The sequence below is a fragment of the Schistocerca serialis genome, chromosome 1 (genome assembly GCF_023864345.2).
Source record: "Schistocerca serialis cubense isolate TAMUIC-IGC-003099 chromosome 1, iqSchSeri2.2, whole genome shotgun sequence".
Lineage (NCBI taxonomy): Eukaryota > Metazoa > Arthropoda > Insecta > Orthoptera > Acrididae > Schistocerca > Schistocerca serialis.
The window spans coordinates 823,935,559-823,948,052 of record NC_064638.1 but is presented as its reverse complement, the minus strand read 5'-3'; the positions used below and the strand labels follow the sequence as shown (position 1 = coordinate 823,948,052).

General features: G+C 44.3%; 1 protein-coding gene across 1 annotated transcript in view; it reads right to left on the bottom strand.

The window, feature by feature from the left end:
• Positions 1-12,494, bottom strand: part of LOC126436618 (serine protease snake-like) — a 228,251-nt gene that overhangs the window by 170,896 nt on the left and 44,861 nt on the right. The window contains exon 2 of the mRNA XM_050090471.1: positions 1,449-1,603. Within this exon, the coding sequence (XP_049946428.1) occupies positions 1,449-1,603 (155 nt within the window). The remainder of the gene's footprint in view (positions 1-1,448; positions 1,604-12,494) is intronic.

Genomic DNA, 12,494 nt, shown 5'->3' with positions numbered 1-12,494 from the left:
TAGAGTAGCATGGAGAGCTACATCAAACCAGTCTCAGGGCTGAAGACCACAACAACATTGATAGCTGCAGAGTATCAATAACTTACAATCATTTTATATTTCGATCGTTGTTGTGCTTAACAATGCCATAACGATCGGGTTATAAAGTATCTCTATTCTTTCCTTAAAGATTTTTCTTCGGAACGGATACCTTGTTTTCATTAACTGCGGAGCATTAGGTACACGTATCACAAAACCATTTACACGACGGAGAGTACGCACAAAGGTGACAAAGAGACATGGGATACCGTTGTGCAGATATACAGATTGTGGTAGTATAGCGTACACAAGATATAAACCTGCAGTGTATTGACGGATGTGTCATCTGTACTCCAGGTGATTCATGTGAAAGAGTTTCCGACGTGATTATGGCAGCACGATGGGAATTATTGGACTTTGAACTCGGGATGGTAGTTGGAGCTACATGCATGCGACATCCCATTTCGAATATCTTTAGGGAATTCAATATTTTGAGATCTACAGTGTGAAGAGTGTGCCGAGAATACCAAATTTCAGCCATTACCTCTCACCACGGACAACGCAGCGGCAGACAGCCTTCACTTAACGACCGAAAGCAGCGGTGTTTGCGTAAAGTTATCAGAGCTAACAAATACGCAACACTGTGTGAAACAACCGCAGAAATCAATGTGGGACGTTTCTGATAGAACAGTACGGCGAAATTTGGCGTTCATGGGCTGTGGTAGCAGACGATCGACGCGAGTGCCTTTGCTAACAGCACGACATACCCTGCTGCGCTTTCCCTGGGCTCGTGACCATATCGGTTGGACCCTAGACGAATGAAAAACCGTGGCCAAGTCAGATGAATCCCAATTTCCGTCGGTAAGAGTGGATAGCAGGGTTCGAGTGTGGCGCAGTCGCCACGAAGCCATGCAAATAAGTCGTCAATAAGACACAATGCAAGCTTGTGGTGGCTCCATAATGGTACAGAATGTGTCTGCATGGAATGGACTATATCTTGGTTATGACTGGCTACTTGGAGACCATTTGCAGCCGTTCATGGACTTAATGTTCCCAAACATGTCACTAGACCACAGTTGTTCGCGATTTGATTGAGGAACATTCTGGATAATTCGAGAAAATGATCTGGGCATCCAGATCGGTCGGCATGAATGTCATCGAATATTTATGGAACATAATCGAGAGGTCAGTCCGTACACGACATGCTGCACCGGCCACGGTTTCGCAGTTATTGACGACTGTAGAGGCAGCATGGCTCAGTATTTCTGCAGGGACTTCCAACGACTTGTTGAGTCTATGTGACGTGAAGTTAGTGCGCTACATTGGGCAAAAAGAGGTGCGACACGATATTAGTAGGTATCCATTGGCTTTTGTCACCTCAGTGTAAGGCTCCGATCGACTGCGCGGTGGCGCTGACCTGCGTTACTGACCATGTGCGGGAACTCTCGGGGCCCCGTCTTGACGCCGCCCACGATCAGCGGCACCCCCACGATGCCGCAGACGCTTTCCCTGGTGGGCAGGGCGCGCGGCAGAAGCACCGGGGCCTCCGACTCCACGAAGACCGCCCTCGCGTACTCCTTGCACTCTGCAACACGAGCCGCAAGACTCACACTCCTGTCTGCAAACTGGGCACAGCCAATAAATTGGGGGGCAGGCTGTCGAAAATATGACAGAATAAGGTACACTATAATCACAACACACTCAGCGGGCAGCAGAGTATTTTGGAGACTGCTGGATATTAAATTTATAACGCTATGTCGGCAGCGTCCAACAAACATCAAATTTCCATGAAGTGTGCTACACTCTTGGTATGAAAATGACTACACTCATGCTCATAAATTAAGGATAATTCTGAAACATGGTGAAACAACGCTCTGGTGCGTGGTTTGCGGGTTTAAATCACCTCGGGGTATGACCAAGCGGTGCATTTGACCTGCGGCCGTCGCACGTTGGCGCTGGCAGCAGTCCACACACGCAGAGGTGTGTTGGTGCATGTCAGAGGACGGTGTAGCGAGTAAGTGTGCAGACGTTTCCAGACCTGCTAATGGTGACTGTGTATTGAAAATGGCTCGAAGAACACTTATTGATGACGTTATGAGGGGTAGAATACTGGAGGCTGGTCAAATACAGCAGGTCGTAGCATGGGCCCTCCGTGTGCCACAATGTTTTATCTCAAGAGTATGGCAACGATTCCAGCAGACAGGAAACGTGTCCAGGCGCTACAGTACGGGACGTCCACAGTGTACAACACCACAAGAAGACCAATATCTCGCCATCGGTGTCTGCAGACGGCCACGGAGTACTGCAGGTAGCCTTGGTCGGGACCTTACCGCAGCCACTGGAACAGTTGTCTTCAGACACACAGTCTACAGACGACTGAATAGACATAGTTTATTCGCCCGGAGACTTACAAGGTGCATTCTACTGACCCCTCGTCACAGGAGAGCCCGTAAAGCCTGGTGTCAAGAACACAGTACATGGTCATTGGAAGAGTAGTCCCAGGTTATGTTCACGGACGAGTCCAGATATAGTCCGAACAGTGAGTCTCGCTGCGTTTTCATCTGGCGTGAACCAGAAACCAGATACCAACCCTTTAATGTCCTTGAAAGTGACCTGTATGGAGGTCGTAATTTGATGATGTGGTGTGAGATTTTGATTGGTGCATGTACACCCCTGCATGTCTTTGACAGAGGAACTGTAACAGGTCAGGTGTATCGGGATGTCATTTTGCACCAATATGTCCGGCTTTTCATGGCTGCAGTGGGTCTCAACTTCCTCCTGATGGATGATAATGCATGGCCCCACTGAACAGCCATCGTGGAGGAGTACCTTGAAACAGAAGATATCAGGCAAATGGAGTGGCCTGCCTGTTCTACAGACCTAAACCACATCGAGCACGTCTGGGGCTCTGTCGGTTGACGTATCGCTGCACGTCTTCAAGCCCCTAGGACACTTCAGGAGCTCCGACAGGCACTGGTGCAAGAATGGGACGCTGTATCCCAGCAGCTGCTCGACCACCTGATCCAGAGTATGCCAACGCGTTGTGCGGCCTGTGTACGTGTGCATGGTGATCATATTCCATACTGATGTCGGGGTACATGCGCAGGAAACAGTGGCGTTTTGTAGCTAATGTGTTTCGGGACGGTTTTCTCAACTTATCACCAATACCGTGGACGTACAGATCTGAGTCATGTGTTTTCCCTAAGTTGCCTATGCTATTAGCGCCAGTTTTGTGTAGTGCCACGTTGTGTGGCACCACATTCTGCAGTTATCCTTAATTTATGAGCATGAGTGTCGTATTGACTCCTCCGTATCGATACTAGCGCCCGGATTAGTCTTTACGCGACGTCGAGTTCCTGGTTGCGGGGCGGGAGGTCGTCTCGGGCGTGAGTGAGTAAAGTAAAGAGCCAGTGCATGCGTGCAGCGGGGAATGCTACTACGAATGAGGACTCCGGCGAACGGAAGGCCACGGGAAGGCGGATGCTGGTACAGAGGGATTTGTGAAGATCAGCTTGCTGTCCCACTTATGGGGAAGGTGTGACAAAAAAATCGCACGAATGTTGTCGCTGATAGTGGTCCCCCTTAGTGCGATCGAGCCTGTGTGAAGCTGCCTGTTCAACTGGTGCGCTTATCTATACACACGTCAGTATTGAATACGGTGAGCATCTTTCTACCATTTGTCCGAACTCCTCGAAATCATAGTAGCTGATTACTGATTACATGTGAAGACCCCACGGAAAAAGCGGGGTAAGTGCATTTATCTAGAAAATGAGTTTGGTATATTCTGATGGCCATCCATCGGTTCTACAAGGTAGTTAAAATCAGCGACCTCAGTAGTCATTAGACATCGTGAGAAAGCAGAATGGCACACTCCTCGGAACTCACGGACTTCGAAGGATGTCACGTTATAGGGTGTTACTTGGGTCATACGTCTGTACGCGAGATAGTGAAGTGGAAACGTGAAGGGACACGTACAGCACAAAAGCGTACAGGCCCACCTCGTCCCTTGACTGACAGAGACCGCCGACAGTTGACGAGAGTCGTAGTGTGTAATACACAGACATGTATCCAGACCATCATACAGGAATTCCAAACTGCATCAGTATCCACAGTAAGTACTATGACAATTAGGCGTGAGATGAGGAAACTTGAATTTCGTGGTCGAGCGGTTGTTCATAAACCAAACATCACGCTGGTAAATGCCAGACGACGCCTCGCTTGGTGTAAGGAGCGTGAACATTGGACGACTGAACAGTGGAAAAACGTTGTGCGGAGTGACGAATCACGGTACACAACGTGGCTATCCGATGGCACGGTATGGGTAGGGCGAATGCCCGGTGAACGGCATCTGACAGCGTGTGTAGTGCCAACAGTAAAATTCGGAGGCGGTGATGTTATGTTGTGATCTTGTGCTTTATGGAGGGGGCTTGCTCCCATTTTTGTTTTGCGTTGCACTATCACAGCACAGGCCTACATTGATGTTTTAAGAACTTTCTTGCTTCGCACTGTTGAAGAGCAAAAATGGCGATTGCATCTTTCAACACGATCGAGCACCTGTTCATAATGCACGACCTGTGGCGGAGTGGTTACACGACAATAACGTCCCTGTAATGGACTGGGCTGCAGAGAGTCCTGACCTGAATCCTATAGAACACCTTTGGGATGTTTTGGAACGCCGATTTCGTGTCAGGCCTCACCGACCGACATCGATACCTCTCCTCAGTGCAGCACTCCGTGAAGAATGGGCTGCCATTCCCCAAGAAACCTTCCAGCAGCTGATTGAACGTATGCCTGCGAGAGTGGAAGCTGTCATGAGGTTAAGGGTGGGCCAATACCATACTGAATTCCAGCGTTACCGATGGAGGGCACCACGAACTTGTAAGTCATTTTCAGCCAGGTGTCCGGATACTTTTGATCACATAGTGTACAAAGGCTTTTATTTTTAGTCGTAACGGAAAGAAGGTTCTAAGTTGGTCTTCTCACGAAAAGAATGCACCAAGTCCAAGGTTTGCTTCAACTGTCTGCAATACACCTTTTAGGTCAGTTGGGTTGCTGGTGCAAACATGATCGGTTGACTTTTTTTTACTCTGTGTTGTTTGCTTGTTGTAATAGTGATTTCAGTTGCTGATACTTTCCATGACCTTGGAGATTTGCTCCTGAATTTTGTTATGGAACCACACCTGTGAAATTAAAGAAAAAAAAAAGAGTTTGAAACGTTATAGTAGTGTGGTGCTCTTTCTTCTCTCTTCTGTAGTGGTCAATCCAAGGATTGGTTTGCAACAGCTACAATGGCAGCTTGTCTCCATTCTGTGCGTCTTTCAGCTTTTCTCTTCATTTCTTTATAGGTGTCACATCCCACATCTTTCACGATTTGATCCATGTACCTCAGTCGTGGTCTTCCTCTTGGTCTTTTTCCCTCGACATATCCCTCTATGATTGTGTTCACGAGTCCTTTATGTCTTAATAGATGACCTGTAAATTGCACTCTTCTTTTAACAATGAAACTCCAGAAGCTTCTCTTCTCACCTGCTCTTTCCAGAACCACTTCGTTGGTGACCTTGTCGATCCATTTTATTTTGAGCATGCGTCTATAGCACCACATTTCAAAAGAATTTAGCTTCTGCTGTTCCTCTGTCCCGAGAGTCCATGTTTCACACCCATAGCATGCCACACTCCACACATATGATTTAAAAAATCTTTTCCTGGTTTCAAGGCTGATGCTCTTAGATGTTAATATGTTTTTCTTCTTGTTAAAAGCAGCCTTTGCTTGAGCTATTCTACTTTTCACTTCTGCCTTGCTCCTTCCATCCCTGGCAATAATACTGCCCAGATAAGTAAATTTATCAACTTGTTCAAGCAGTTCATTGCCTACATGAACTTGGACTTTCACTTGATCTTCTTTGTCGCATGCCATTACTTTTGTTTTTGCTTTATTAATTCTCATATTATATTCTTCACCCATAACTTTATCCATTCTATTCAGTAGGACTACAAGATCTTCTTCACTTTCAGCCAGGACAGCTATATCATCGGCATATCTTATCATATCTATTCGTTGGCCATGAATTACTACACCTGTCTGTGAATTTTCCCTTACTTTTTTCAGCGCCTCTTCAATGTATACGTTAAAGATAACAGGGGATAGTGCGCAACCTTGCCGGACACCTTTCCGTATCTGCACCTCTTCTTGTTTTGTCCGTCCACGGATAACTGCTGTCTCGTTTTTGTACAGGTTCCATATCATTTTTCTATCTTTATGGTCTATTCCTACTTTTTTGAGTATCAACCCTCTCTGGTACGGATCCCACACTGCTGAGCAGTATTCAAGCAGCGGGTGAACAAGCGTACTGTAACCTACTTCCTTTGTTTTCGGATTGCATTTCCTTAGGACTCTTCCAATGAATCTCAGTCTGGCATCTGCTTTACCGACGATCAACTTTATATGATCATTCCATTTTAAATCACTCCTAATGCGTACTCCCAGATAATTTATGGCACTAACTGCTTCCAGTTGCTAACCTGCTATACTGTAGCTAAATGATAAGGGATCTTTCTTTCTATGTATTCGCAGCACATTACACTTGTCTACATTGAGATTCAGTTGCCATTCCCTGCGCCATGCGTCAATTCGCTGCAGATCCTCCTGCATTTCAGTACAATTTTCCATTGTTATAACCTCTCGATATACCACAGCATCATCCGCAAAAAGCCTCAGTGAACTTCCGACGTCATCCACAAGGTCATTTACGTATATTGTGAATAGCAACGGTCCTGCGACACTCCCCTGCGGCACACCTGAAATCACTCTTACTTCTGAAGACTTCTCTCCATTGAGAATGACATGCTGCGTTCTGTTATCTAGAAACTCTTCAATCCAATCACACAATAGGTCTGATAGTCCATATGCTCTTACTTTGTTCATTAAACGACTTAAGGGAACTGTATCGGACGCCTTGAGGAAGTCAAGAAACACGGCATCTACCTGTGAACCCGTGTCTACGGCCCTCTGAGTCTCGTGGACAAATAGTGCGAGCTGGGTTTCACACGACCGTCTTTTTCGAAACCCATGCTGATTCCTACAGAGTAGATTTCTAGTCTCCAGAAAAGTCATTATACCCGATCATAATACGTGTTCCAAAATTCTACAACTGATAGACGTTAGAGATATAGGTCTATAGTTCTGCGCATCTGTTCGACGTCCCTTCTTGAAAACTGGGATGACCTGTGTCCTTTTTCAATCCTTTGGAACGCTACGCTCTTCCAGAGACCTACGGTACACCGCTGCAAGAAGGGGGGCAAGTTTCTTCCCGTACTCTGTGTAAAATCGAACTGGTATCCCATCAGGTCCAGCGGCCTTTCCTCTTTTGAGCGATTTTAATTGTTTCTGTATCACTCTGTCGTCTATTTCGATATCTGCCATTTTGTCGTATGTACGACAATGTAGAGAGCGAACTACAGTGCAATCTTTCTCTGTGAAATGGCTGTGGAAAAAGACATTTTGTATTTCGGCCTTTAGTCTGTCATCCTCTGTTTCAGTACCATTTTGGTCACAAAGTGTCTGGACACTTCGTTTTGATCCAACTACCGCTTTGACATAAGACCAAAATTTCTTAGGATTTTCTGCCAAGTCAGTACATATTTTTAAAATGGCAAGTAATTGTAGTTTGCTAGTGTAACTATGCAGCCCTTCTTATCGGTACACCGAATAAATGTTGTTTTTAGTTAACGGTTATCTTTTTAAAGTGTAAGGTGTTTGCCATGAGTAAAATAAGTTGTGCAGCACTTTTCACTCGTGTACGGCACAAGGCACAACCTTGCTTCACGTTTTTTTAAGTGTTTCTTGCAAAGTCTTTCTGTTCTGTTTATTATTTTCTCTGTTTAAGAAACTTGTATTCTGCTACTATGGAGAGCCCCGTTTGCGGGCGTGACTGGCTGCATGTTTAGTGAATGCCTTGTGGGGGCCGCCTGTGTTCCGGTCGTGCGTGCCTGTTGGTAGACCAGTATATGGGCAGCATTATTTATGTGGGTTCTGAGGTTGGTGAAATGTGCTCTGCTTCTTAGAAGGCTCCAGGTTTATTAAGTGTTGGTTCTGACATTTGTTGATTTTTGCGAATTTTTCTTCCTTTTTCTTCTTTTTCTTTTTTTTTTTGTAAAAGAGTTTGCAATAACAATTCATTTTAAGCTACGGATTTGTTTTAGAAATCGCCGCTTGCTTTAAAATAAATCCTAACTACGGCCTTGGTTTAAAAATCAGGAGAAGCATCCCGAGGTCCTGTTATCGCATCTCAAGTATTTCAGCAAGAACCCTTAAGGGGACTCAGAAAATGTTAAATTCATCACATTTATGTGTCTTTAGCTGTGGGTCTGTTGCACCTTGACTTTCGACATTTTGACAGTTGTTTTCAGCATACATTGTTATCTCGTTGAAATATAATTAATGTTTTTATCTTCGTTGTTAAATATTTATTAATATTGAACCATTAAACTGGTTTTAATTGGGAAAAATTCTCATAATTCTCTTTGATGGAAAGAATAAGTCAGTTAATGTCACGATTCTAGTTCTATGGCACCTTTTAACTGTTTTATAGCGTTTTTTGAAAATATGAGTGTCACTGGGTTACGTGAATGTGAGATAAAAGTACATATATATTGTCGAGTCAGATTACTGTGACCACCTGTCAAAAGCCTGATAAGCACCTTTTGCGAGATGTGCAGGAAGGGAGTCGTTCTGAAAGGTAGTGACAGGGATGTGGAGCTATGGCGACTCCAATGCCCTGGCCAGCTCGGCCAGATTCCTCAGTTGACGATTCATGGTGCGAACAGCCCGATCTAGGTGAGCCCACAGACTCTCCATTGGGTTTAAACCCGAATCCGATAGTCAGGGGAATACGGTAAACTCGTGCACTGGGACCTGTGTGGCGCATTGCGTTGTGCTGCTACCAGACGCCATCGTGCTGAGCAGAAACAAACTATATGAGGGGGTGGAATTGGTCCCCAAGGATATCTGCATACTTGTATTGATCCGTAGTGCCTTCCATAATGACGAGACCACCCAGGAAGTGCAACGAAAATATTACCCAGACTTCCTCCTTGTTGCAGGTTGTTTTCTTTCAGATATTTCACGCTGAACACGCCAACGGCCATCTGTCCAATGGAGCACGAAACGTGATTCATCGGAAAAGGTCACCTGTCGCACTCAGTGGACATCCAGTTTCTATATTAGCGTGCAAATACGCCAATGAACAGCAAAGCTTTGGTACACGAACTAGGTGCCTGCCGCGGAGATCCGTATGTAATAACGTTCACTGAACAGTCGTTAAGGAGACACTGTTGGTAGCTCCTTGGTTCATTTCAGCCGCCAGTTGTTCAACAGTTGTACGTCTATTCGCCGATACACATCTCCGCCGCCATTGTTCACCTCTGTCATTTATGGTTCGTGGTGCACCACGGTTGTTTCGGTGCAGGTTTTGGATAGCACCAATTAGCCATGCAACGTATACTTTAACCATAGCGGTACGTGAACTTAGCCGTTTTCAAAGTGCTTCCATGCTTGTTCCGAAACCCAATTATCACGCCGTTTTGAACGTCAGATAAATCGCGCCGGCCGTGGCGGCCAAGCGGTTAAAGGCGCTACAGTCTGGAACCGCGCGGCCGCTACGGTCGCAGGTTCGAATCCTGCCTCGGGCATGGATATGTGTCATGTCATTAGGTTAGTTAGGTTTAAGTAGTTCTAAGTTCTAGGAGACTGATGACCTTAGAAGTTAAGTCGCATAGTGCTCAGAGCCATTTGAACCATTTTTGAGATAAATCGCACCGTTTTCGCATTACAGCGACTGCGCCGGTCGCGGTGGTCTCGCGGTTCTAGGCGCGCAGTCCGGAACCGTGCGACTGCTACGGTCGCAGGTTCGAATCCTGCCTCGGGCATGGATGTGTGTGATGTCCTTAGGTTAGTTAGGTTTAAGTAGTTCTAAGTTCTAGGGGACTGATAACCACAGCAGTTGAGTCCCATAGTGCTCAGATCCATTTTTGAACAACGACTGCGTTGTTTACCGCCTGCCCCCGACACGCTTTATATACCGTCCTCTGCTACTGCTGCCACCTGCCGTGTGTCAGTTTGAGTTACACCTTGACATCGAACATAGGCGGTAGTCACATTAATGTGACGTTGTTGTATTGGCTGCCCTTGGCACAACAATATTTATTCATATGGAATTACGAACAGTGCAACGAATGAAGACTTTTATGATTCTTGAAAGACGTACGTAAAACGTACAGAAAAACATTTATCATCAAACGTAATTTTATTTAAAAACAATACCGATTTATTGTGTATATAATTTTTTGTTCTATGTCAAAAATATTAATATATGTAAAACAGTCGAATGAATTTATGTAATTACTAACCCTGGTCTTCATCTTAGATGCGGACAGACGTGAAAGATATTGTAAGTAAGCGAACTTACGTTGCATTTTGGTTAAATGTACGTGTTCATTTGCTCTTAAAACCTTTATTTTTGTATCTTTAGCATTCCTGCATGTTGGGAAACTAATACTTATTTTTTCAGAGTGTCAAAAAGCGCAATGCAGCGCGAGCTTATGATTGATTGTTGTCGGTAATTTTCACGGCTGCTAGGTTTTATTTGAACCTTGCCAATATAAAGCGTCACAGAGCTGCAGAAATAACTTACAAAGTTTGCATTTTAATGATAGTAGTTAACTTCAGTGTCATTTTAATTTATTCGCAAAGATTAATAGCAGTTTTCAATAAACGTTTGTGGTTGGCGCGCAACGGTTATCTTTTATCTCAGAAATTAACTTATTCCGAAATGATTAGTGATAAACATGCCACACAATAATGTTTCTCTATGCGAACCCATGGTATTATAGCAGTAATAATTTCTATAAAATTGCAATGCAAAAATAACCTGAGATATTTTGGTAACATACGAGACAGTACAGTGTTTCACACCGCTCTTTACGTGTTTCATATTGCGGGCATTAAAGCTTCAAATAATATCTCCATAAAGAAAAAGACTGTGCAATTTGCCCGCGATGTGTTGTCAATTTAGTTTATGTGGCGTCATATGATTTGTAACTATACGTATATGCGTCTACAAATCTTACAGTTTAATGAATTATGTGTACACAACTAAAGCACACCCCACGACCTACAGAACGGAACACAACAACAAACGCACTACAAACAACACACTGGCGTCCTGCCGCGTGGCCAGAAATACTTCTGTGGTTAGGTTATACAATATTTGTACTTTATTGTAATACATATTGTATTTTCTTTCACGTACCACGTCGACTACAACGAGATAGATACTGATTGCCAAGGATTCTATAAAAGAGAGGAGGCATTGCTAATCCAGATTCTGAAAAATGTACAATATGACAGAACGTTCAAGGTAAGGAAACGGTTGTATTCCCACAAAGCTTCAAGGAAGCATGCAACTAGTGACTTGGGGGCATGCAATACGTGATCTGTGTTTGTACATTTTTTTCTAAAAGTATTCCTTGTTGCTGCGCATACTTCATTGCCTTGGGAGATAGCTTTATTCACAGATTTGTTTTAATAGATAATTAGAGATTATGTTTAGTAAGGGGGCAAAGATATTTTATTGAGTTTATTGCAGCATTTTCAGTGTCATACTATTTTTTGTGTTTTGTGTGTTATATTTGTATATATTTATTGCGTACTTTGTACTTAGTCATCAAAGATGGGTTGGCCAAAGAGAAAGAATAAAGCAGAAGGTGACAATTTTAGAGAGTTAGAGATGCCTGAGAATATCAAAGAGTTACCGTATACTGATATAGATAATATTAGCCCTGAATTCCAAGCTTTGGAAAACGAAGAGTCTGAATTAGGGAATTTAATGTCTGGTTCTAATGTGGAGACGTTAGAACCACCATACAGGCGCCAGATAACCTGATGCCAAGGTCAACACCGAACACGCAGTACGGCAGAAAATGTGATACCACCTACGGTTGTAGGAAATAACTGCCTCTCTACGTTAATCCATTCCGTAAAAGAAATGCTAGCTGATAAGGAGCTAAAACATGAGGAGAAGGAACAAGCTAAAGAGAAGGAACGCGGAGGAAAAGAGAGGCTAAGAGAAACCGAAAGAGACACGAGGTTAGCAGAACAGCTCAATAAGGTCCTCAGTGCCAGAGATAAGAGGATCGTTGACCACATTATAGATGAAATAAACAAAATGCGCACCCAGGTCGAAGAACTTGTTACGCTAAACAAAGATTTGCCTAACAGAGTGGGCGAACTAGACTCACGAGACCTAGGCGAAGCCCATCAAGCGCTTGAAGACCAGATTTTAAAAAATTACGACGACTGTAGACGATTTTTCTATCAGCTTATATAGAAAAACTGAACCCGAAGTAGCCGCGACTCTGCATGGTATGAATATTGCAGTGAGTTGCGAGGAAAACGAACATAGTACACGACTGCCACAGGA